This window comes from Pteropus vampyrus, unplaced genomic scaffold (genome assembly GCF_000151845.1).
Source record: "Pteropus vampyrus isolate Shadow unplaced genomic scaffold, Pvam_2.0 Scaffold19, whole genome shotgun sequence".
Taxonomy (NCBI): Eukaryota; Metazoa; Chordata; class Mammalia; order Chiroptera; family Pteropodidae; genus Pteropus; species Pteropus vampyrus.
This window is the reverse complement of record NW_011888800.1, coordinates 6,252,271-6,280,210: the sequence shown is the minus strand read 5'-3', so window position 1 is coordinate 6,280,210 and position 27,940 is coordinate 6,252,271. Positions and strand designations below refer to the sequence as shown.

Below are 27,940 nucleotides of genomic sequence, written 5' to 3'. Positions count from 1 at the left end.
TTCCTTCCCAACACCACCGACGTGGCAGACACTACTGGCTGCCTCTCTAAATCCATCTCATACTTGCTGGAAGAAACCCAGTGTATTTGGATGTACACTCTTCTCCTACCTGTGTGCTCAGGGAGGGGCCCCTCCCTAGTACCAGCCCTAGGTGTGAATCGTGATTAGTTTGGACCAATTTTGACAATTCCCTTCCTTTTGCCCACCCCAGGGCATGTGACCATCTGGCCAAGAGGTAAGAGGGGCATTTTGCTGGGAGTGTTTTTGGGAAAAGTTTTCTTGCGCTACCCTAAGTTAAGCTTGGAACTGTGGTAGCCAACTGGGTTCCTAAGGAGACCAGCCTGAGGACAAAAGCCAATATGTTGATGGCAGAATAGAAAGGTGGAAACTACCTGCTGAGTTCCAGGCTTATTGTTATGTGAGATAGAAAATATCCTTACCTCTTATACTATTTGGAATCGTTTATTTTTTTTGCAGGTGAAAACTACCTACTATAAAGCAGCTCCAATCCCTACCATGCCATTATGGCTTCCAAGACAGTCCAGCCCAAGCTGGCCCTCACTTCCTCTGAGTCCTAACACACCTGCTCTACTCCTTTGGCTCTTGATCATCATGGCTTACCTAGAGTTGTCCTTTGACTTCTCTTTATATTGTCCTGGTTTTTAACCTGTAATATCCTGTTTCTCTAAATTATAAACTTGCTGAAGAAAGTAAGCATGCCTTACATTTCTTTATATCCTTCCTGGTGCCTGTGGAGCCGCAGCAGAGTTTAATATTTATTGGCTAATTTTCTCTGAGACATTTCAAGAGATTATTTGCTGCCCAGGAGTGGACAAATGGACACATTTCAACAATGTAAAACAGCAGTCAACAGGTTGCAGCTGGAAGCCTGAGTAACAATATTGGACATCTCAATGTGGTTTAGATTTCACAATGGATTACACCAGCTTTGCCTGCCTCCCATGTGCACGGATCCAGGCTGCTGCTGGGGAGATGGACAGGAATCCGCTGCTTGCTATGAGCCAAAGAACTTTCGTGTTCAGCAATCATGTCGTTTTTAATTCTCACAGCAGCCCTTTGGGGTTAGGAGCCATCAGAGCTAGCTTTTATATGGCAGACTGACCTACCCTGATCAAGTAGCTGGTAAGGAGCACACCTGGGAGATGAGCCCAGGTTTTCCAGTTTCTGAATCAAGTTTATAGGGTTTCCTATGCTCCCCCTCTCTTTTTTCCTATTAAGCAGTAGTCACCTTTTTTTTCAATTGGCTCAGGATAGGGATATAGCAGAGCATAAAATAGAAAGTTACAAAAGCCTAAGCTCTAGTAGGAAGTCTCAGGAAGACACTAAATGTCTTGGCCTTAAATGGGGTGAGTAGGCCCTGCTCCCTAAGACAGAAAGTCTTTCCCCAGGTGTGGAAGAAGAGAAAGGAGAAAGGAAGAGTGAGATGTATCTGTAGGTGGCTAGAGAAGGGATTTGCATCCTGCTTCCCACCAATGTAGGCAGCAAGACCCCACCCAATAATCAGAGCAAAGGGAACTAGAGGCAGCCTTTTAAAGAGTCCTATGCTCTGGATATGGCACAGAAGCAGCAGAGAGCTGTAAGCCGGGGGAGGCCCTTAGGACTGAAATGCCCTTGTACGCTGAAGACTGGGGACCAGATGGACCTTCCTGAATAGCTTGGTACTCAGCTGATCTTGAGACTGTCTTCATTAAGTACAAATACTTAGTTCCCTGAAAGTCGCTCTCAATAGAAACAACTAATTTCCCCATATCTTCAGATTACAGAACATGTTTCTTTTACCTACCTTTATTATTTTACAGATTTAGCTGTACTCTCTATTGTAAATTAAGCTGAGACAGTGAGGCTCCCATCAACTAATCGAGATCCCAATTTACTTGAGAGATTTCCAGAGAACTTTAGACTATTTAAACAACATTAGAACTAAATCAGTATGAACATCTACAAGAATTTGTACTAAGAGGCTCAGAGAGGATAAGCAACTTGTTCAATGCCACACAGCCAGGATTCATGCCCAGGCATTCTGTAGAGGCAGCATTTCTAACCACCATGCTAGCATTTGCTCTGGCACCATTGGCAGGGTCCACCTCGATACTAAGGAGGCTCCAGCAGGTCCTGGGCCTATGAAGTTGATGTCCTAGAATGTAAGCGCTACATGCAAGTTATAACTAGGGTATAAAGACACAGATCTTGTCCCCAAGAGCTCATCTCAGTTAGAGAAGTAAGTAAGGCACGTACACATACTTGTCCTAGGCAACTAATAATATAATGTAGCAGGGGAATGGTACAGGTAGAAGCTATGGGGCTGCCCCCCATGGTCTATACCATGAACCTTGACCACTGATCCACATGGCATGATACTGGATGTGCCTGACTGGGTGAGTTCTGAGCAAATGATTTTCTTATCAGTTCAGTGACAGGGTACAGTTGATCTGGAAAGTCTCTCCTAGCTAACTTTTGTCTGTTCTGCCTAGCTCATGTTTCTGCCCACCTGACCCCCTGGATTCACTGGGACTTCTTGACTCGCTCACTGCACCACACAAATACTCGCCCACAGCTATCTCACTTCCTTAAATGAACCAATCTCACTGAAGCTTCATGTGTCATCTTTTTCATTTTTATCATTTTATTCTAGTGTTATCAATTTTTTTCAAGTTTAAAAAAGGCAGAACCAAACAAGTAAAGGTATACTCATCATTTTGTTCACAGATTTTAATGGGTATTTGTTTTTATGAAATGCCATCCTCACTTCGCTAATTGCAGGACTAAAACCATTAAATAAAATGCATCACATGACCAGGCCAGTAAGATTAAGCTACTTTGAAATTGCAGCATACGCTGATTCACATAACTGTTTCAAATGAATGTGAGGCTGGAATAAACTCACGTGGGAAATAAACACACATTTTGATGGAATAAATACACTTGTGAAAATAATATTTAATTTTGAAAAGAGTAAACAGGACAATGAAGTGTATCACGATGTAAGATCAGCAGCAAATTACAACAGAAGGATAAAGAAACATATATAAAGTGACACAATAGAAACAAAAGTGAGATTACGATCCAGGCACATCGAGAGCCTTCGATAATTTTTCCCCTCACCAAGGCTCTAATATAACTAGTTATTTTAAAACTCATGGCTGTTCTTTTCCAACATTTTAACTCACTACTTATTTTTGAGAACTATGTGCTAATTTCTAGGAGTATATAAAGTTAGTAGACACATAGTCCTTTGCTCAAATGGGGTTAGATAACTAGTAGTTTGCTCGGGCAACCGCTATTTCCCATGGAGAGGCCAATATGAACTTACGGGACAATAATGCACAGTAGCCAAAAGTTTGCTATAGGAACCTCTAAGAGAGCAAGATTATTGGAAGTAGTATGCTCTGATGAAAAAAAGTATATGTTTATGTAAGTTTATTCTATGTTCATCATTGTTTGTCCTTTTCTTAACCATACACTGTCAGTTTGCAGGAACTCAAGTTTTTATACAAAAAACCATAAAAAATTGTTTTGAAAAAAGTTGAGTTTTATATAATTCAATCTCTTGTTCAGATATAGGAAGTTGTAATAGTAGAAGATGGTAATTTTAGAAAGCATATCTTGAAACATTACAAAACACAAACACATATGAATTTCTAGCATACTAAAAATAATTTAGATATATCATCTTTGATGATTTAAAATTATTTTCAGTCTCTCATTTTAATTTCAAATTAATCTTGCTTTTATATTTGGATGATAGAGTCCCACATCTCTCACACAAAAAATCAACTAACACTTATTAGGCTTTTTATTTTTTTAAATGTAGAGAAAGGGAAAGATGATAAAATATGGCCCATAATTTCTTAGTCTAGATTATCCCATAGACATAAAAAAAAAATGTAATACAAGTACATGGTCAGAAAATTCAAAACATTTAGAAATGTGCAAATTGAAAAGTAAAAGCCTTCATTTTTATCTCTCTCTACCCCTATACGCTCTCCCCAAAGGCAATCACTTTTTTCTCTCAACTTTTTTTTTTTTCTTTAACATGTCTGGAACTCATCTTTCAAAGCCTAATTCGGGTTCTGCCATCTCTATGAGCTCATGCCAAACTGGGAAACTGGCCTTCAGGATAGGGATGCCACAGTACCCGCCACCCACCCCGCCCCCGCCCCAGTCTACAGAAATGGTCTGATGTCACCTCTGCATTAGTTCCAGGACTCCTACTATTTTTCCAGCGTCTGTCATATTGATTATCCTTTTGGGATTAACGAGACTTGGAAGCAGGGAGGACAACTATTACAAACAGTGCTTTATCATTGAGAACCTGTGCCAAAGTTTAAGATAAATTTTAGAAAACTATTGGCTGAAGGGAATATTTAAATTTAATAAAAATTGCCAAATCACTTTCTAATAATGTATCAAATTTGCCTCCAACTAATGAGTGCCTGCTTCCCTTTCTCTCACAAACAAAATTTTTAACCATTTACTATGTAAATGATGAAAATTTCAAGTTTATTTTGCACTGTATTTAATTAGGAAAGAGAGCGAACATCTCATGTATGTTGCCCATTAAAATGTCTTAGTGGATTGTTTAGGATCCTTTGTCTATTTCTACTGGTTTTCAATTTTTTTAAAGAGTTTTTTGTACTTTAGGTAAAATAGCACTTTGTCACATTTTATTCATTCAAGTACTGCTCTAGGCTCTGGTGTTAAAACAGGAAAAAGTAAATATCTGACCTTAAGGAGCTTAAATTCTAGTAGTAGGATACAGGAAAAAGAATTTATTTATATTTACACACACACACACATATGAGGTGGTGATAGGTGTTACAGAAAAAAAAAAGCAGGGTAAAGGATAGAAATAACAGTGTCTAGAGGATCCTATTTTGTACAGGATGGCCAAGAAAGGTCTTTCTGATAAAATGGAGATCTGGGAAGATGCCTGAAGAGAAGAATCAATGTGAAGACCCAGGAAAGAATATTCTAGGCAGGAGAAATGGCAAAGCAAAATTCTGTAAAGAGAGAAACTAATTGTCATGTTTTGAGGAGCAGCAAGGAGGGGACAGACTAGAATGGAGTGAACAAGGAAATGAGTCAGGAAAGTGGTCAGAAGCAGTGGGGCCATCTGCTAAGGTCTTTAGATTTTGTGTTGTGTGAGATGCGAAGCCATTGGAGGGTTCATATATGACTGGAGGTGGGTAGAGGAAGCATAGAGGCCAGTTACGAGACCTTGGGATAATGGAAGTGAAAGATTATGCAAATAATGTTTGCAAGTAATTTTTCCTAGTTTGAGTTTACATGGTTTTTGGTTTTTGAGGAGAGAGATAGGTGGCCATGTTAGATTTTGTTTATCTACTAGAGTAATAAATAGCAAATTTGTTTATGTCTTGGTTTTGTCACACAAAGGTTACAAAGGCATCTAGTATTTATATTTTCGTTTTTTACATTAACATTTTTCATCTATCTCGAATTGTTTTGTGGATAAGCAGTAAAACAGGCAAAGACTACTACTGCACGTGGCTATGCAATTTATTCACTGCACAAGGGCACTGGGCCAAGGAAGAGGGGGCTGAAATCCAGTCAAACTATGATGCACGGAGAGGTACTGAATCCACTAGAGGAAGGAGCCTTTTTTCTAATTTGTACAAAGGTGCTATATGAACTAGTGGTGCCACTGGTGATAGAGTTCAAACTCTAATCCATTGTTTCAATACCAGTTATTCAATAATCCATCTTTTCCCATACTGATTTGAAATGCCACCTTTATCCTATTAGATATTCATGGCTTCTTGTATCTTTGGTAAAATTAAGGACCTCATTAAAGTTGAAATTTGCCATATTAAAAAAATTTTTTTAAATGTTATCTTCTTCACTAGGAAAGTCTTAATTTTAGGAGCCAGACTGGAGGCAAAGTTTGGCATATTACAAAGAGTTGGTGCAGTTGGATGAAGAATTCCTCATCTTCCCATGCAAAAGAAAAGAAGCATTTATTGTCTTTGCTTAAAGACTTTAGCCTAAACACATCAAGTCATTTCAAAGAGTCCCGTGCTAACCCTCTGAAAGGCTTTCTTATCTACCTTGAGATAAGAGCTCAACTAACAGTCTAAAGTCCTATTGTTATAGGAAACATTTCCTGATTCACGTTTGGCATCACTTTGAGCACTCTGACTTGGGTGGAAGGTTTCTTATACAACTGTCACAGGAGGATGAAGGCTCTTATAGTGATAGATTAGTGGATGTACATTTTGTGAATGGTGAGTCACTATATATTCCATGGTCTCTTTTCAAACAAAAGTAAAAATCCTGTCTTTTCAGCTGTGTAACTCCCCGCCCGCCCCCCCGCCGCCCCCCCCACACGCCCAGGTCCATCATTATGCTATTCCTGCCTTAGTGAGACAAGAAATAAAAATCATTTGACGCTTCTGCCAAAAAACAGAGGCTTCTTTCTGCCAAGACAAACAAGCATAAAATATAAGGGAAATAGAAATGTTCCCGCTTTGTGGTTTTATGCTTAAGCAAAGAGAAAACTAAGACACCATAGGTCTTAACTGGTCAGGTACAGTTTTCTTCCCCCTACAAAGAAGGACTGGGTTTGGAGGGGTATGAAATGGAGAGAGAGGTGGTAAAACAGATGCAAGTTCTCTAATAAAGTAGCTTCCTCAGATTCTCCTCCCTCAGAGTGGACTTTCAGAAACAACGCTTTATCCGTAGAGCAGTTGTTTGTCAGCATTCGAGGATGCTGAAGAATTCACTAGATGGTAGCTAAGCCTATGTTAAGAAAGAATCTAAATTTATTGTCCGGCCTCAGAGTGATGACTTTATATGTCAAAGCGATGGACTGAGAAATGAGGACAGCAGAGGTATAGATGGGCTCAATTACATGAAATATATAGATTCATAATTTTACGTCATCAGTTGTACAAGAAGCGAACATGAAAATGTTTGAAGAGTTGTATTTTGGTAAAGAGTAAGAATTTCTAAGTTGATTATCTTTCAGATCCAAGTCATGTTTCAGTGCTTCAACTATATATGCTTAATTATTTTTAGTTGATATATACTTAGAATTTTCTGCTTTCCAGCAATTTTAGAGCAGTAACAGTGACAACTAGAGTTTAAAAAAAATCAGGCACAAGCATGGAGGCATATTTGATAATTTTGATGTTTAGATATGAAATAGATCATTTTCAGTGCCTCTTTATACCTATTTTCTTCCCTATTCCCAAGGCCAGGTATAGTTCATGCTTCCGTGTGTGTGTGCGTGTGTGTGCGTGTGTGTGTGTGTGTGTGTGTGTGTGTGTGTGTGCGCGCGCGCGCGGGGGAGGCGGGGATCCAATACTCCAACTAGACCTATTGTCTCCCAAATTATTCCATACTTCAAGGTTATCTTTTTATTCGGAACTTCGTCCTCTTCAAGTCTTTCAAAGAACAAAACTCCTTTCTATTCCTTCATAGCCCTTGCGCCCACCATCATTCTGCATGTTACAGAATGGTGATCATTCCATTTCTGAGAGGTTGCTAAACCCTATTCAAAACCTTTTCATTTTTTAACAGCTACAGTCCTAATCAACAGACCAGTAACAGCAGCACCATGAGATTATGTAAATAGACCAAGGGGCTTACTGGATAAAAAACAAAAACATTAAAATATAATGAAAACATAAACAATCTTGGCACTTGAAATTTAAGAAAATTTAGCCTTGTATAAATTATCTATTTTTCAAACTAGATCACTTAGTGGAAGGTCAGGAACACCTAAAAGAATGGTTGGCTATTCTGTCTTGTTACGATCCTATCATAACAGTTCCAAATTTAGGATATATAAATTTCCATAGTAAAATAGCTCCTGTCTGCAAAACCAAGCCATTTATTATCTTAGTTGGCAAAAAGTAGACTAGATGTTAGAAGCACAAATTTAACAAACACTATTTTATTATTTACAAAATACACAGTGATCATAAGGGTACATGTCACAAATTACAAAAGGGAAAAAAGTACAGGGAAAAGTAGACAAACGTGTTAAATGACAAGGTACTCATACACGTGTAGTCCATTTAGAATAAAACAGTTCTTTGTTAAAGTTAGACAAGGCCAAGAGTAGGTACATTGCTGTGTAAAAAATGCCAGTTACCCAGAAATATACTATGCTATCAAAAAGTAGAAAAGTGCTGATAATGTACCTAAATGTGTCCTAAATTAGATTACAGCATGTACAGGTCCAATGTTCCACAACAGAACAATTGGTTTTAGGCAGGATTCTGTGAGAGACTTGACTGCCTATCTTGCTGGAAGAGCAAAGCCCCAGGACCGATTAACTTCCCTACCTTCCATAAAGCTTTGTTCAGGTGACTTTGAAATGTGGTATCAAACACCCAATTGATTTCTGCTGCAAGTTCCCTCAGAACAGACACTGTGGACTCATCACTGGCATTCAGAATCCGCACAAAGAATTTATTCCACAATTCACCATCTTTTAGCCTAAAAATATATAAAACCATTTCCATCAAGATTAGGCATATAAAAGTTAAAATTCTTTCTGTGTCTAATTCAGTGGTACATTTATGCACCAAGATGTTTTAAGGTAATGCCTAGAACTTTAGGGTTAGAGATCATTCAAATAATCCTTTGAAAGCCCAGGGTGGTACTTGGAAAAAAAAGACTACCATAGTGGGAAAAGCCATAATACAATGCACATAAAGGAAAAGTCTCTCATCTAAATCTATAAATTTCCTGTGTACAAAGATGCAGCACTTCTCTTCTACAAATAGAAAAAAAAGGAATTTTGTCTCCTTTCCTCTAACTTTCTTAAAGTTTAGGTCATTAGAAAGACTACAGCTCTGTACACCCACAATGGTTATCTTCAAAATCCTGAGAATCCTACGCTTAACTGAGGTAACTACTGTTAACTACTGTTACCTCAGTTAAGCGTAGGATTCTCAGGATTTTGTACTTAAAAAAAAAAAATCAGAGAAGCTTCCATTATTGTATAAGGCAGAGCTATTAGGAAACCTCACCTGTTTCTGTTTGTGTTAGGCCCACCTAGGACCATAACCAACTGGAGATACCTAAATCTATCCGATGTGTCTTACATTATATTGCAAGCCTACTTTTAAAGCATGCATTAGAGGTAAGACTGACCAAATTCTAAATTCAATAAAGAAAATAATACAATTCAATTGTTAGGAGCGGGGAATGGAGAAGGGGTGGTAAATCTTCAATGCTGATTTTTTTTTTTTAAACCAAAGAACATACCAATAGTGATAGATTGATCAGCTTATTCTGGGAAGTTTTTTGGTCTGATAAACTGAAGTGGAATATGGGATATTTAATAAGTTTTATGAGTAGGCTTGAGGGAATACTAAGGTTCTGAGACCAAGCAGCTCTTATTAAGAGAGCATTTACTTCTTTACAAAGGAGATTCAGTTCTCTGCTTTGGTATCACCCATTCATTAAATAAATAATAGCCTACAATTAGTATATAATTTAGAAATTTAACTCTCTTCAAGAGATGCTTATTAACTTTTGATAACAATAGCTATTAAAAAGGGGTATAAGACTAACACCAATTGGTTAGAAAATCATTCTCATGAAATGTTTCTACTAGCATTCCAAATTGAGAGGCTTCAACACTCTAATTGCAGTCTGTATGATACATCTAGGTCCAGAACAATATCCTGATGTCTGAATAGTTTTGTATTCTTAATTACCAACTCCTTTGTCCTGCACTAGGTGCTCCACTGATACTCTTAACAAAAAATGGCTGGAATTAATGGAATTATGGCATTTGGACTAAGAAAACTAAGGTTGCCAAAGCAGGGAGAGCACCCAAGAGAAAGAAAATTATTTGGACAAGCAAAGACCCTGAAATCACCAATACTTACTCAGAAATATTTTGGCTAAGTTTCCAGAGGGACCCATCCCAGAAGACCTGTAGATGTTCCTTGAACAATAGTAAATGTGCTAAATCTGCTATACCAAACAGATCTACCTGAAATCACAAAAAGCACCATCAGCTAAAATAATTCTCTGCTACTATCATGGCAATTTATGTAGGAAGTTGAAAGATACTATAGTGATTAACTAAATTTATTTTATGACATATATTTTAATAGACTGTTCTTCACCCTTATAGTAAAGGGAGAAGCTCCCCAAAGAAGTGACCAATAGTGCCAACTCTAGGAATTATCTTTAAGAATAAAAGGTAATAAAAATATCTAGACTGTCAAATTCAAATTTATAGACCTACTGAATTTGCATGGACCCCAGCTATGATTTAAATGTGGTCCACATGACTAGTTCAGGTTCATGCTACATATTCAATCGGCAAATGCCATATGTCCAGAGCTGAGTGAGAAGGAATTTTTGCATATAATGCCACCATATAAAACACTTTACATTTGTCCTAATGTTTTTTTATATACATTTTTCAATTTAATCCTCACAATTCTGATGTACACAGAGCAGACTGTTATCCTTATTCACAGAGAAGATCACAGAAAATGATTTATAAAGACCACATAGATAAGTGGTAGAAATGGCCCTGACACTTAGAATGCTGAGTTAGTCATGTGTCTGCACGTGTATGTGTATGTTCTTTAGTGTTGTGACACAAAAATGGTACATTTTGCTTGACTTGATATTTGAAAACTAGGTCATCTATTCCAGGAGAGACAATATCAGTAAACACTAGCATTCAAATCTTATTTAGATTAAGAAAGAGATTAAGAAACCCTCTCCATATTTACTCAGACTTGTTTTACACTTACCTGGTAGGGAGAAGAACAGTTAGCCAGGATCTTTTGTCCTTCCAGGATCTGTACAGTCCGAAAGCCACTGAGGGCAAAAATGTCTAGCTGAGCCCTGAGGTCGACACTGTAGGAAAAGTCCACTATGTTCAAAGCTTGATTGTTCTTATTACAATCATAGGGATCGTGGATTCTAAGCCCAGATTTAAGAGAAAGAGATAATAAAAACAAGCCATGAAAGAAGCTGCATAGCTGGTCTTTAAAAAAAAAAAAAAAAAAGACAGAGAAAAAAAAGAGATACTGCAGGTGTGTCTTAGCTATGCCAACATCCCCCTCCAGTGGTTAGTTTTGAAAATGCACCTATAAGAGCAGCGGTTGTATATTCCTACCTGGGGAATGTCAAGATTATAGTTTAGTGACACAAAGTATCTAAACCATAGTGCATGACCACCACAGAACATTTATCAAGTTTCCATATTATATACAGTTAAGTACTGGAAGTAGAGTATAGGCATATAATAGCGATGATTTATACACTGATGAGAATTATGATGGAGGAAATTAAGCTTTTATAGGTGTCAGCCTTTCTTGTTTACTATTATAAATTAGGCTTTCCAACTGTTATTCATATTCTTCCCTTCCAGAGTTTAACTGAAAATAATATAAGGCTCGTTTTTGATAAAGTGCTACTTATATTGTAAACTATCCTGGTTAATTAATACCATATTCTATTTTACCTTATTCTAACCCTTACTTCCTAAAACAAAACAAAACAAAAGAAACAACTTTATAATACTAATTCACTATTTATTTTATTTTCCTTGTCTTTATCTATTCCATGCAATAAAGCTACTATCCAAAGAGACATGGGAACTATTTAGGTAAGAGAAATTAATGGATTATTTTTGTGTTCCTTTTGTCTCTGCTTTTCTCAGTTCCTCAAATCCCTGATTAACATTGGTAGTAGGTCCTATATTCCTAAATACAGCTTTGACTAATCCCATCATGTACTTCCACAAAACAGAATCATCTATTTTACTTTAAAATTTATATTTGTTCCCATTTTTCCTTGGCACAAGATGCAAACCCCCCCCCCTTTTTTTTGGCCAACACAAAACTATAATTCCCAGGTATTTTTAAAACTTGGGAGAGGTAGGGGAAAATGTTTCTTGGGCTAGTAAAAAGAAGCTGTAAGTTCTTCTAGCTCTCTCTATTTGGCCACTCACTGTTACCATGGGCAAGACATTTTACTTTTTAGGATCAAAAGCTCTTTGAATTCCTTTTGAATCTATATGAAATTTCTGGTTAAATTTGGTAAGTTGTGACAAAGTAAAAGGCAATGTCCCTTTAACATCATGGGCTTTCTTGGAGTTCTCTGTTGACTGAGAGGAGGGATATCTGAATACATAGTGCACAAATGCCCAATCATTAAAAGGTAGTCTTTTTGCTTATTATTTCCATAGCCCAGAGAACTTTAGCACTATGCTCCAAACTTTCAGTGCTGTGAAATGGGGTGGAAATAAAACTGTACCTGGGGGAATATAATTTGTATTTAATTTGGTGGGGTGAGGGGAGTTATGAAGGAATAGAAACATAAAACATTCTGAAATGCTTGAAACAGACTTGCACAAATAATTATCTCATCCATGAACACAATGTAATATACGCATGAAATTACTAAACTGTACATTTGAAACCTACTTGTTTTTATTAACCAATGTCACCCCAAGAATTTTAATTAAAAAATAAAGAATTATCTCATCCAAAATACCTATGGTTCCCTGGATGAGAAATGCTGCTATATTATGCCTAGGGAAGAATTGAGGATTCTGCTGTCTCAGGAAAAGAAGGTAGGATGCTCTAGTTCTGTTAGTTATAATTGCAGATATACATTGAGGGTTCTTTTAATTTCTATGCCAGCTATAATTTAAGTCTAACTCGGTATCCTCTTACAGATTAAGTAGTCAGGAGAAATGTAAAGAATGATTGCAGCTTTTAGTGTACACCAATGACCTCAGAGAAAAAGTTAACTGCTTACCCAAGGTTGAGGCAGACAACCCATTTTTAAACCAGACTGCTTTACTCAAATACCACGAGACAGATAATCACTAAAAGGGTGTGCTGGTTCCCCAATCCTTTTCATAAAACAAAAATAATGGGCTGTCTTTTTATTGTTCATGCCTTGTTTATGCTTCAATGTGTTTTATATTTTCTCAGTTCTTAGTATTTGGGCTTCATTTCTTATTTCCTGCTCTGTGTTCAACCCTTGAACCTGATGACTAAACTGTGTTTAATTTGAACACTAAGCCCCTTTTCTTGGCATAGTTTGCATGTGTACTCTGGTTTTATCCGTTCCTTTTGGCAATTACCTCAACTTAGGTTTGGTCTTTAAAACTGAGCAGTACCTCAGTTTCACTATCACACTTGCTAGGTCTACACTGGCACCACTCAAAGACAGACTAGACAATCTACTTTGCATTCTCACAAATATTCATATTTTATATCTCTTCTTGTAAATTATTCCCAATGATTATTGACTTTTAGGTAGAAAAAATTATCTTATACTATGTTCATCAATATGGCATTTATCGAAAGCAAAAGAAAATGGCAACTATCCATGTTTTAACCCATTTCCCATTTGCCCCGAGAATACTTGAGGGTGACACTTGTAACTGCAGCATTTACCCCAAGATAACTCACAGATTACAGTTCTAATCTTACTCCCAAAGTTTGCCATGAAATATTTTGCTTTTATTCTTATTTTTGCATCACTCTAGTATATCAATAGTCTTTGGAAACAAATGCATTTTGTTTTTAGTATTATTTCCATTTACAAAATATAGTAATTCTCGATTGCTGAAAATGTCAAATCCTAGGAAACGTAGCATTCCTACACAAGATGTTAACACTGGCAGCGAGCTGCACTTTTTTTTTTTTAAATCAGAAAAGGATTAAGAGAAAGCTGACAGAACTATAAGAGAATGAAAAGGACCAACCTGTTTCTAAGAATCAGACTCCTTGGACTCAAGTCACCATGGACTATTTCCGCTTTGTGTAGTTTCTCCACTATTGTCAAAAGGTTATAAACAATCAACACTGTTATTTCATGGGTAATAAATTCACTGTGCTGAAAAAGATCCTGGAAAAAGAAGGACAAAAAACTCACCATTTCTTAAGTTAGGGTAACTGTACTTAATACCTTGCTAACTGCTGCTTTGTACTCTTCCTTGTTGTTCTCTACTAGAATGTGGGCTCCTTTATAGGTTGGGTCTTTGTCCCAATTTTAACAACACTGCTCTCCTGTAAGATTGTTTGCGAGAATTTAATGAAATAATGAACGAAGAGCATCGAGGATGAACTTGGCCCCTAATAGATAATCTATAAATGGTAATTTTAAACTACCCTTATTCCAACCATTTTAGAGAACTCACATTACCATCAAAATATGCAGCAAAACCTTAGGAACATTCCAAAAAACAAACAATATATTATGTTTGGGTTCTAAAAATAATCCAGTGGGATGGTGGTAATACAGATAAGAGTGGCAAAAATAGACCTCTCAACCCCTGGTTCCCTTTCCCTATGCATGGAGCTTGGAAGTCACTGTTCTGTCCTAACAAGAAAAAAGCTGAACAGACTGAAAAATCAATAACTCTCTTAAGATCTGTAAGCACAGGGGGGCTTCCACACTTTTGTGAGTTTTATCTTTAGGAGCTAGACCAGGTTCTCATAGTAAATATCAGAGAAAAATTCCCCTCATCCTTCTGGCTGGGAAAGGGAAAAGGAACCATTTTGAAATAGGCCAGAACACTCTGTTCTTAATAAGACTTGCCCTCAGGAAGGGAACTACCCAACTTGAGCCCACTCTAGCTATCCTGTCCTACATAAAAAGGGGTTGAAAAAAAAACAAAACAAAACTGTGAAACACTTGTGAAGTTCACAGTCCAGAGGCATAGGCTCACTATAAAAGAATATAAATCACAGGACTATACAATGCTTCCCTCCCCTCTCACCTTATCACATTACTAAAGGCCTATTTATAGCAGTTCCTTTTACCTAGTACATCATGTCTGGCTATCCAGAAAAAAATTACAAGTCATAAAAAAGGAAAAAACATAATTTGAGAGACAGAGTAAGCATCAAAACCAGATATGGCAGGGATGTTGGAATTATCAGATCAGGAATTTAAAACAAGAGTGGCCATGAATTGATGATGATCGTAGTGAGATGACCGAGTCATTGAACTATTTTACTTTTATATATGTTTGAAAATTGACATAATAAAAAGTTAAAAGAGGTTCTTGGTCAAAATAACTTGGGAAAGAAAATGATCAATGCTTTTAATTTATAATGAATCAGTCTATTTCTAGAAGATTAACAGGAATTTGTACTAAATTATTTTGCTAAATGGAGCACAAATCTCTCTATTTGAGGACTTGAAATTATATTTTTATATTATTGCAAACCTGAAGGGTGAAGCAGTTTATATACTGGTGCCAAACAATACAACCATCTTGGTATTGATAATAGCTGCACAAATGATCACACTCCTCATTTAAACGTTCCTTTAACTTGAGGTTGATATAAAAGTCCCATGGGACAGTTTGAGAAGATACCTGTAAGAAATTATATTTTAAAAATCAGAGCAATTAGAATCTATGATAATGGTTGGCAGATTGAAAACACTCCCTCCAACTCTTCTGATATCCCAACAGAAATAATAATAAAAGGATGTTTTAAAAGGCATAAATCTATAATAAAGGACATAGGGGCAACAAATTCTCAAAGCTGGAAAGAGAACAATAAGAGGTAACAATTCACTTAGCAGACCCAAGGAAAACTGATTCTAGCAATGGAGAAAGCTAAGAGTAACCAAATTTACATTGTGAGACCATCTCCCTATAGTATAAAACTGGTGGCACCAAATACCTGTAGAAGTAAGGGTGAAGGTAGAGCTAAAACAGGTGTGGCTGAACTCTATTAAAGAGAAAGTTAGATTCCAGCTTCTCCCAGCTCTTTCTGTAACCCAGCCTAGCAACTGCCTCTTTCCCATTCCATAACATCAGAAGTTTATTCCTAGAGAGTATAAAACAGAAGGGCTCTGGACTAGAGGACACCAGACACTGTTGGGGGTGAGAATACCATATGGAAAAAAAGAAAAAGTTTATATAACAAACGTTATGATGTACCTTCCACTCTCCAGACTAATTTCCCCACCAAGCTTTCAGGAAGCTAGTAGCTAGGATTATATGCCCTAGGCAGGAAATTAGAGAAGTTTTCTCTGAGGGATATGATAAGCTCAAGAGTAAAGACCTAAAAACTGAGATTTTCTAATAAAATGGCTAAGCGAGATCATCCTACAGTGAGCCCCACATCTGTCAAGGTTCCTCCATATACAGAGTTTTCAATTAGCCTTCAGAGTCCCACAACTGAATATGATTAAGGAGCCAAAGATTTGAAGAAAGCCTCTAATATGAAAGACAGAGATCAAAACACACAAAAGGAAATAGATAATGCAGGGAGAAATAAATTTAAAGCATCATTAATGTATTTAGAGATAAGGAATATTCCATCTTTAAAATGAAGAAGAGAATGCTACAAAGAAGAAAATTCTGAGAATAAAAGAGCTCTTGCAAATTAAATACATGACAAAAGAAATGAAAAACCCAGTAAAAAGACTAAAAATAAAGTTGACAAAACATTCTAGAAAGTAATGCAGAAGGACAGAGACAGAAAACAGGAGAAAAAAGATAAGATTTTTAAAGATCTGTACAGGAGACCTCATATCCTAATAAAAAGAATTCTGAGAAAAGAGAAAACTGAGGGGAACAAAAATGTATTCTTTGAAAAATTTTTCTCAGAAATGAAGGAATTTCCAGACTGAAATGGCCGTCGAATGCCTAGCGTATGGACGACTTTAATAAAAGCATATAATTGTGAAATTTTGGAATACTGGTAACAAAAATAAGATACTACAAGGACCCAGAGAAAGAGAAAAATATCCTCACATGCAGAACGGCAAAAGACTTTAAAAGCAAAGTTAGAAGTCAAAAGATAATAGAGCTCATCTTCAAAATTCTAAGGAAAAATGTTTTAAACCTAGAATTCTAATATTAAGCCAAACTACCAATAAGGTAAAGACGTAGAATAAGGAATTTTCTGACATGAAAGTTTTCAAAAAACTTACATTCCATGCATCTTTTCTCAGGAAGCTACTAAAACACGAGGGCTTAAATCAAGAAGAAAAAATAGGATCTAATATAACTGGACATCTAGTGTAAGAAAGAGGTCATGTGAATCCCTAGGGTGATGGTGAATGAAAATTACAAAATAATCATGTGTGTGTGTGTGAAGGCTAGAATGTAACCTGTTCAGATTGGAGAGGCCAGAAATTTTCAGATTTCTTCATAAAGATAAAATTGATAGAATATTTAATATGTTTAGACATATTGAGAAACTTACACAATAGTTTCTTATTTTTGATATCTGATCCTGGCACATAATGGTGAGTGATTTCTTGACACATCACTGACTTTCCTATAAGGAGCTTTGATGGTACCATGGGTCCACAGTTACCACTTCAACCCACATTATTTACAAGGTAATTGAAGTGACGAAAAAAAAAAATCAGTCTCACCTTTATTATGGTTAATTCTGTAGAGTTTCTTGGTGTCACCCAGAATAATTTGTAATCTTCACATACTAGGTATTCTTGTTTAATGCAATAATCCTCATTACCTGTTGAGAAGGTTTGATTCCATTTAAAAACCACTGGAATATGTATAGCCCCTTAGATTTTACTTCCTGGTTTAAGGTCTAAAGGTACTTTATATTTGCCAGTTAGTAGCAGCTAGAATAGTTTTCAAATTCATTTGCTAAAAATTGAAAGAGAAGACAGAATTCCTATGTTACTGGGATATGAACTTATCAATATGTCAACTTCTATGATCCTGTTTCTTATAATTTACAAATATTTATTGTACATAAGCATCAAGCTCAAGTACAAATAAATAAACTTATTTATACACTGTCATATACAAAAGGATATGTATTCAATGGTACTTACCTAATTCAATTTCCTTCTCTGTTTCCAACTTAGGCATTGGTCTGTCTTCTACAAAAATCTCTACAGAGGCACTCAGCTCTGGTAGGGATTTTAGTAGTTGTCTACGATACTGTGAACACCAGGGTGACTGAACAGGATTTTCTGGGGAGAAAAAAGTTGTAAAAACATCACCTAAAACCTTAAAATGAGTATAACAGGGGAGGGAAATAAAACAAAATCGCACGATCAATATGGCTAAGCTAACAACACTCTTTTATCTCATTTCTTTATACCTCGTTCAGTTAATACTGATTTATTCTAGAAATTTCACAATTTATAGGAACTTTTCTAGTGAAAACAGTTGTTTGTGGAGATAAATAAGTGTTCACTGAAGATAAATGTGTTCACTAATATATACCACTAAATAAGTGGTATGTATGAACTTACCTGCAGTTTCATTAGTAAGCTCCAGTTTCTCAGGAATTTGAAGGCATTTGAGGGAGCAGGTGCTTATAACTGAGGCAGAAGATCCAGAGAACCCAGAGGAGTGTGTGGCCTCGCGGCTATCTTCAATAATTGGGCTGAAAGAACAACAAATGAGTCAATTCTCATAGGGAAAATATATATCAATTTGTCTACTACAATTTTATTTGATATTTAGTAGTCTCATTTTTAAAGTCCTTTATTTTCATGAAACAGAAATAGATTCATAATCATAATCTAGGTAACAGAATCTAGGTAACTCTGGTTAATAAGCAATACCTATCATTAAATTTCTGAACATATGCTTTATTTACCTGACCTATAGTAAATGCCTATTCTACATCTATTCTAAATTATTAAAAAAAATTGACTAAGACACAAACTTTCTTTCTGTTTACTCCTTCTTTGGACTTTTTACTCTGTAACAAGATAAAGTCAAGTAAAAGTGACACCAACATCACTACTGTGAATACATGCTAGCAAATGTGAAAAAAAATTTTTGGAGAAAAAATTTGAAAACGCAGTTTTAAAAGGACAAATTGGAAAACTGGGATTGGTTCAGATGACTTTTAAATATGGATAGATCATAAGGCTTAGTCCTGGCTCTCTATGCCATTCTCTTATACCAATTCTTTACATTTCCACCTATCAAAAGATACTTAAAAAAAAATCCCTAGTTTGAAATTAGTATTTGAAATTATTTGAAATTAGTATCAAATTATTTTATCATTATTTTAAACTTAATATTAAAGAAAAAAATAAATGCCTCCTCTATCCCAAGCAGGTACACTGCCAAATTTCCTCAAAGATATCATAATCCTCCTGGGCCTTTTTTACTCTCATAACCTTCAAAATTTATTTATTCTAACCCTCATATTCAAATTACGAAGTCCCACTAACACTTTATCTGGGGGAGCCCTACTGTCATGAGGGCTCCAACCAAAAATAGTGTATAATAGTTTTTTCCTCCGATCAATTTTATCAGAGGGCCCCAACCTTTTTAGCACCAGGGACTGGTACTCTTACGAGAATCTAAAGCCTGATGATCTGAGGAGGAGCTGAGGTGGTGCTGCTAGCACTGGGGAAAGGCTGCAAACACAGATGAAGCTTTGCTCCCTCACCTGTTGCTCACGTCCTGTTGTGCAGCCCAGTTCCTAACAGGCTACAGACTGGTACTAGCCCATGGCCTGGGGGTTGGGGACCCCTGATGTAAAGTAAAGGACCTTAGCACAGTACCTGGCACGTAGTAGGAGCTTGATAATTAATTGCTATAACTGATAATCACACACAGAATAAGAATACTTAATAATCTGGTTTGTGCAGCCTATATCGCCAATTACCTCAGCTTCTTGATGCTGAGAGTTGGATTGTAGATAGTGCCACAAGTAGTCTGTTGGTCCTCAGAGGTCTTCACATCTAGATCCTCTTCCTGCAAAAGTCTCTCAGAGTCAGAAGGGAGATCCTTCAAGGATATTATCTCATGAAAAGGAGTGGATACGAAACGAGCTGCGCTAGCAAAGTCACAAGTGTCTTCTGGGTTAGGACAAATAGTTATATTCCTGAAACCCGTGATAATAGCATCTTCACTCAAGGGCTCAATTCCTGTGAATTCATCCTGAAATAGAAACCATGTAAAGTTTAGCTGAAATATTTCAATGAGCATATCAATTTATCCTTTTTAGTCAGAGAGACATACATCAGATAAGCTATTTTCAACACAGGGTGCAGAGTAGCATATCCGAAACTTTAAGGAAAGACAATTTTAAAAAGCATATTATAACATTTGAGGGAAAAGATTTTATATCATGAAAACGGCAAACTATATTTCATCAAAAAATACACTGTGAGGATTCCCCACACAAAAGAAAAATAGTGTATAATAGTTTTTTCCTCCAATCAATTTTATCAAAGAACTAGAGGACTAATACTATTTTTCTTTTGGCTTTGGCCTAGAAAATGTTCTGGTAATCTGCTATCCTCCTAGCTTTTAAGTGGTCTTGTATGCCAAATACTTAATTTTTACTTTATTTTATTTTATTTCTTAAAAGTAACTCACAATCATGGTAGAAAATATGGAAAACTAAGTATTAAAGTATTAAAAAATGAAAAACACTAAAAAGTAATATATGTACGTGGTTTTAAAAAGTCAACTAGTTTAAAAGGATATATAGTGAAAAAATCTCCCTCCTGCACTTGATCCCCCATCTCCATTTCAATTACTACTCCCAGAAACAACTGCTATTACCATATATTTCTAGTAAGATACATGCACAAGCTATTCTATGCATTTAAAAAAGGTTTTAAAACAGGTGATATTATAGCATATGTGCTAGTAAAGTTGACCCTTGAACAATGCAGGGGTTAAGGGTGCCGATCTCTGTGCAGTCAAAAATCCTTGTATAACTTGTGACTCCTAAAAGACTTAGTCATTCATTGGTATCCCTGGGAGATTGGTTCCAAGATCCCACCATAGATATGAAAATCTGGGGATGCTCAAAGTCCCTTATATAAAATGGCACAGAACAATGCATACAGTTGTTTCTCCACATCCTCAGATTCCCAACCATGTATGAAAAATATTGTTTGCGATCTGTGGTAATCCACAGTAGGTTGAATCCATGGATGTGAAACCCAGGAATATGGAGGCAAACTATATATTCATTGAAAAAATTCTCTGTATAAGTGGACCTGTGCAGTTCAAACCTGTGTTGTTCAAGAACCAACTCTATGTATTATTCTTTCTTGTATTTTTATATCTTCTGTGCTATTAAAAATCCTTTAAAAACAAGATGATCACACCATGGGGTCTATCAGAAGTTAATGAACTATTTTAGGTTATTCTGTTTTTTACTATTATAAAACTATGTTAAATATCCTTACACATTTAAATCTTTAAGAATATCTTAATTTTTTTAGGAATAATTCCTAAGAGAATTATTAGGTTAAAAGGTTATGAACACTAGTTTCTTTATACATATTGCCTAGCTGACCTCAGAGATTGTACCATTTTATACATTTACCTGCAGTATACAAAAGCACCAATTTTATTTAACTTTATGTATACTAGACATTAATTTTCTAGATTATCAATTTGACATATACTTTAAATTTCTGAGTCAACATTAGTAAGTAGAGGTGAGAGGTACATCTAGAAAAAAATAAATGTGGCTAAAATATTATAAGATTAAAAAAACAGATATCTATAGTCTAAGAATACATTTTATGCAACTACTACTAATGGTCCTATTAGTTTAGACATTTTAAATATGTTTATTTTTAGGGGAAAAAAATTCTGGTAGGTGCCTATTAACAAAATTCAAGTAAAAGGCTAAAGACTGACTCCTGTAATAATTTGGCCCATCCTTGAACAGCTGAACCTGGAACCACTACCTCCATTTCCAGTCTATTTATTTATCATGTTTTCTGGTGCTATTCTCAAGAACACAGTATATAATTAAATACTCTTCTACATTGTTATCTTCAGACTAAACATATCTAATTCTCTTCAACCTCAAGACAAGTTTTCAGATGCTGGATTGAAGAGAGGGATGATTTTATTCCTTAAAACCTCAATGAAATGTCAGTGATAATGGTTATTTACTTTGACTTGAATGCCTATGTGGGGTCCTTTTACCCTAAGTATTATGTCACTAGTCCATGGTTAAAATAGAACATTACTAAAGAAAAATGGTTGGCCCACATAACTCTTCCAATTGCCATGAAAAGCATTTTATATAAAAGAACAAAGATCTTCTGCTATGTTGGTTAAAAAAAAAGTTGTAAAGGCTTTCAAGATAGTGATTTTTTTTTCCTACTTTAAAAAAAAAATGATATAATTCACATACCAAAAAATTTACCCTTTTAAAGTATATGTTTCCGAGGTTGTGCAACCATCACCACTAACTCCAGAACATTTTCATCCCCCACAAAAGAAACTCCATACCCATTAGCAGTCACTAACACTCCTTCTCTCTAATCGCCTGGAAATCCCTAATCTATTTTCTGTCTTTGTAGATTTGCCTATTCTAGACATTTCATATAAATAGAATCATATGATATGCGGTCTTTTGTGTTTGGCTTCATTCACCTAATAAATTGTTTTCAGGGTTCACCCAGGTTGTAAGATGTATCAGTACCTCATTCCTTTTTATGGCTAAATAATATTCCATTGTATGGATATACAACATTTTGTTTATCCATGCATCGGTTAATGGACATTAGGTTGTTTCCACTTTTTGGCTATTACGAATAATGTCACAAATATTCACATACAAGTTTTTTGTGTGAACATGTATTTTTAATTCTTTTCTATATAAACCTAGGAGGAAATTTCTGGTCATAGGATCACTCTATGTTTACTATTTTGAGGAACTGCCAAATTGTTTTCCAAAGTGATCGCACAATTATATATTCTCACCAGCAACCTATGAAGGTTCTAATTTCTCCACATCCTCACCAACACTTGTTGTCTTTTTGATTATAGCCATTCTAAGTGCCTATGAAGTAATAGCTTACTGTGGTTTTGATTTGCATTCTCTGATAACTGATGCTGAGCATCTTTTCATGTGCTTATTTAAAAGCAGTAATTTTCATTTAAACGCTAAACATGAGAATTGAATGAAACAATCTACTAGTCCATTTATATTAACTTAGAAATACTGCTCCTTACACAAACATCTGGAGACACATCCTCATTTGAGGTGATGTTTTCTGAAGTTTTGAGAACTGCAAGGGGTCTTCGTTGGACTAAAACCCGTGGGGGATCTGCAGAGGGACTGGAAAAAGGCATACTCCATTTAGCAATTTTTTTTTCTGTTGACACAGATAACAGTAACCCCTCACTAATAATAATAGAAAACTTTTAAGTGCCAAAACAAATCTCAAACCTGATATTCCTTTTTTCTGAAAGAAGAAACTCATCAAAAATGGAGAAAGGTATACTGGGATCTAGAGAAAAAAGAGACTAGATTTATATTCTTAAAAGTAAATGCTCTATTTTTCACAAGTAGGTCAATTAATATTTCACATTGTTTGAAAGCAGAAAGGCAATCTGGTTTTTTTTAATGAACAATTTCAAACATATAAAAGTAGATATTACTTAATAATAATTATCTAAACATGGATGATCTTTATTTCCTGCCACTACCATTACTCCCCAAACCCAACCCAATTCCAGATTATTTTGAAGCAAATCTAAGACATATCATCTATAAATATTTCAGTATGTATTTATAAAAAAGGTCATTTTTCAAAAGCATAACTTCAAATTATGATCCTATCTGTAGAATTAATTTCTGAATTATCAAATATCCAGTCAGAAGTATCATTTTACCAAAATTTTTAAGAAAGTTTGAATTGAGAATGCAGAGTAAGATTCATGTACTTTCTGTGACTATTTGAAATGTCTTTTAAATCACTTTTATTCTATAGAATTTTTTTTAAGTAACTAATTTTTTGAAGAAAGTAAATGTTTGCCCCATAATGCTTAATTTTTTTGCAATTACATCCTCCTGTGTTGTTTAACCTGTTCTTTCATGCTTTTATTTCCTATAAGTTGGCGATTAGAATTAAGGTTTGCTCAGATTCTATTTAATGTTTTTTTTTAACTACTTACAGGTGCATATTCATATTTTTACCACTTTAACATGTTTCTGAATGGAAAAGAGAACAAATTTGAATATAAAATAGGCTTAGTTTTAAGCTTTTTTCCTTTGTTCCAAAAACCACTTTCCAGTGTTGGCTGCTCTATACTACAGATGTGCTTAACTTAGTGTATACTAACTGAAGTGGAAAATTATAAATTTAAATTTACATTTAAACCAAACATTTCAAAACGATGAGGAATCTTACAAAAATATTCCTTCAAATGTCTATCTAACTTCCAATCATATGCTTATAAATGAATTCCGTTATTCAAAGATACAATGTTCCCTTCTCTCCCTTCTTTCAACTCCCTTTACTATGATTAAGAAAAATGCTTACTGCTTGTTACATAAAGCATGGGTTATCAGTAAGTGTTCCATGACATTGCCCAGTACAACTCACCTTTAGAATGAGGTTGTTCTTGCCAAATGTTTTCTGCAAGTGAAGTTTCCCTGTAAAGGAACTTGTTTTAAAACATGTGCTTAGTACTCACAGAAAGAATAATTTCATTCTTAAAAGTCTAAGAGGTCTTTTCATTAAATATTATAATCTTCACTCTAAGATAAGAAAATATTCTAATACTATCAATTCAAATTCTTAAAAATGTTGGAACCTTTGGTCATTAAAATTGTTGTAGAAGTCTACTCGATAATAGATGTTAAGTTATATTAACAGTATAAAGTAGATTATCAATGTTAATAGTAGTCATCTCGTGATGGTTTTATCTTTTAAAAATTATTTAAATTTAATTGCTTCTATAAGATCCATATATCTTTTTTAATCAAAAAAAAAGTACCCTGTCTTCCCTCATTAGCATCAAAGTTTACGTTGTGACAGAGACTTGCAAAAATCATGTCTTGATGCTATAAAAGTCAATGAGTCTTCAAGTCATGAGAGTCAAAAGTTGTTTCTAAATGCCCTCCCATAAGCATCATCCTTCCCACCAATGTGATCCTACCTGGCACAAGAGTTTATTGGACAAACAGGATTGGATAGAGTCATTCCTGGGATTTCCTGAGACACTGAAGCAATTTGCAGTTCAACTGTCTCCTTTGTAGACATCTCTTCTTGCTATTTGCATGAAATAAACAAAATCGATTTGTTCTTCCTTTCTAGAAAATGCTATATTCAATCTTTAGTTTCAAAATTAGCCTTACCATACTTTTCCCCTACATATCCACTAACCATATAAAATGTCTGTTCCACAAAAGTTCTTTCCAATAATTTATTAGCATAAACTGGTACTCTGTATTCAGCTAAATGGTGCCAAGCATATAGCATGAATTTCTTTAGTTAATCTCATTTTAATGGAGCATGACTAGAATAAAGAGCTGAAGTTAGAGGTAACAAAACTAATGGGTGAGTGTATAACTAAGAAATCAATAAATTGCATCGCTTATAGCACATGCTACAAATTGCATTGAAGTCACCTATTAAATTACTTTTCTGCTGAACTTTGCTGCTAATAGCTGAGAAACTACAGAAAACTCTAAATGGGGACTGAGAGGACTTTTATCTTCTATGCTTTTATATTGCTTAAATTTATTTCAATAAGCTTTAGTTTTATGTATTAAAAAAAAGAGAAATAACCTGATCACCCGTTCTTTCATGCTGAGTGGTTTGAATTTCTTTCAGCTTCTTCTCCATCTCTTCAATTTGTTTCTGCATTTCTGCTCTCTTCTCTGCACTGGTCAGTAGCTCAGCTAGAAACAGTAAAGTTGTCCGAACATTTACTCCTCATAGCAATTTATTTTGTCAAAAACTGTCTTTAGGGCTCATGTCTTCAACATATGTATGTTAGTATTACAATGAGATCTCTATTCTTTTATTTATTCAGTCAATAAAAAAGAGAATACTACAGGCCAAGCACAACTCTGAGCATCTAAGTTTCAGTGGTGTATAATACAAAGTCCTTGGCCATGCAATGCTAACATTCAATTTCAAGGAGACAAACACACACGAATTAACAGAAAACAGGGTTAAAAATAAAGTAAAATAGGTGATGTGAGATTGTGTGGCTGAGTAGGGGCATGGAGGTTAGGGGCTACTTGAGACCAGTGATCAGAAAAGATCATTCTAAGAAAGAGATATTATAAAGCTGTAACCTGAATGACTAGGGGCTGGTCATATATAGAGCTGGGGAAATATTCTAGGCGAAGGGACTAGCTGGCACAAAGGACCTAATGCAGAAACAACATCATTGTGCTCAAGTATCCAAATGAAGGCAAGCATGGTATGTAGCATAGCAAAAGGGAGAAAAGTAAAAGATGAAGTTGGAGAAGTAGGCAGGTGCCAAGTTATGTGGGCATAAAGAGTTTATACTGCATTTTAAGACAATAGAAAAAATTGGAGAATTTTAAGTAAAGGAGTGACATGGTCTGATTTAAAAAATAATTTGCTATGAGCAAATTAATGAATTATGGGGAGTGACTAGAAAGTCTAAGGTGAGAACGCTAAGGAGGTTCGGGAGGTAGAAAACAAAATTGAGGACACAGATCTGAAAGAAGTTAGAGTTTTTGAAGGAGGGAAAAAATGATTTGAAAGTAGCAATGGGAAGAAAAAACAACCCTGTCTCTAGGCCCTGCCTGTGGCTTCCTCATTTCTAGTATTCCTACCCCATAGTAAGTAGTCAGCAACATTCTTTGAAGCCAGTTTTTAATAGTAACAAGAAACCACTTTATTATAGGTATGAGGATTTATAAGAATACAAACTATATACAGCAGGGAAATTACAAGTTCATGAACTAAATTCAGAGACCAGCTTACAGAATGAATATTAAAAAATCCGTGGAGGTCTTTTTACTTGTTCAAATCCCATCTAACCCTAGCACTGGTCCTTCTTTCGCTAGCTAAGAATAAAATGTACTTTCATCTTATTTTTATACCTAGTATAAGCTAGGTATATAAAAACTCTTAAGGAAACTAGTTTTTTGTTGTTGTTTTGTTTTCTTTTACTTATTTTACACAATTTTATTGAGGTATAATTGACATACAATGTTCATTTCAGGTGTACAACATAATTATTCAATATTTGTATATATTGCAAAGTGATCACAGTAAATCCAGGTAGTATCTGTCATTATATGTAGTTGCAAAAAAATTTTTTTCTTGTGATGAGAACTTTTAAGATTTACTCTCTTAGCCAGAGTCCCCAACCCCTGGGCCACAGATGAGTACTGTGGCCTATTAGGAACTGGACAGTACAGCAGGAGGTGAGCAGGCAAGCCAGCGAAGCTTCATCTGTATTTGCAGCTGCTCCCCAGCACTAGCATCACCGCCTCAGCTTCGCCTCAGATCATCAGGCATTAGATTCTCATAAGAGTACTGATCCCTGGTGCCAAAATGGTTGGGGACTGCTGCTCTCAGCAATTTTCAGATATGCAATACAGCATTATTAACTATAGCCACCATGCTGTGTACATTACATCTCCATGACTTATAACTGGAAGTTTGTAGCTTTTGACTCCTTTCACTTATTTTACCTACTCTCCATCCACTACTTCTGGGAACCATAAGCTGTTCTCTGTATCTATGAGTTTAAGATTCCACATTTAAGTGAGATCATACAGTATTTGTCTTTTTGTTTGACTTATTTCACTTAGCATAATGACCTCAAGGTCCACTCATGTTATTGCAAATAGCAAAATTTCATTCTTTTTTGTGGCTGAATATTCCATTGCATGTACATACACATATTCAACTATCAGTGGACACTTAGATTGAAGAAAACAGTAGTTTTTTTTAATTCAAATACCTAGTTTCTTTCCCAGCTCATATTTGGCTATCCTCCTAGCCTACTTCTTTGTTAGGGTGGTTCCCATTTTTTAAAATCCTTACTCAACTAACTCCTTGCTTTCTAATCATTCCCTCTTTCCTACCTAGATACGTAGGTTCCAGTTTTCAACACATTATTTGAGCCCAAAGCACCTCTGTCAATCTTAGAAGGGACTAGTTGATATAACAAATTCCAAACTTACTAATAACAGTCTTTATAGAATTTTGCTTCCAACTTGTCACC

The 27,940-nt window shown here is 35.5% G+C and overlaps 1 protein-coding gene across 1 annotated transcript in view; it reads right to left on the bottom strand.

Moving 5' to 3' along the window:
* Positions 1-7,907: 7,907 nt before the first annotated feature.
* The window catches only part of BUB1B (BUB1 mitotic checkpoint serine/threonine kinase B), a 40,382-nt gene continuing 20,349 nt past the window's right edge, over positions 7,908-27,940 (bottom strand). Inside the window, exons 10-23 of the mRNA XM_011354902.2 lie at positions 25,513-25,625; positions 24,881-24,993; positions 24,325-24,374; positions 23,166-23,226; positions 22,949-23,054; positions 19,620-19,894; positions 18,244-18,377; positions 17,818-17,958; positions 17,389-17,489; positions 15,218-15,367; positions 13,748-13,890; positions 10,773-10,944; positions 9,888-9,994; positions 7,908-8,484 (exon numbers count right to left, since the gene is read on the bottom strand). Coding sequence (XP_011353204.1) covers positions 8,253-8,484; positions 9,888-9,994; positions 10,773-10,944; positions 13,748-13,890; positions 15,218-15,367; positions 17,389-17,489; positions 17,818-17,958; positions 18,244-18,377; positions 19,620-19,894; positions 22,949-23,054; positions 23,166-23,226; positions 24,325-24,374; positions 24,881-24,993; positions 25,513-25,625 — 1,898 coding nt within the window. The 3' untranslated portion in view covers positions 7,908-8,252. The remainder of the gene's footprint in view (positions 8,485-9,887; positions 9,995-10,772; positions 10,945-13,747; positions 13,891-15,217; positions 15,368-17,388; positions 17,490-17,817; positions 17,959-18,243; positions 18,378-19,619; positions 19,895-22,948; positions 23,055-23,165; positions 23,227-24,324; positions 24,375-24,880; positions 24,994-25,512; positions 25,626-27,940) is intronic.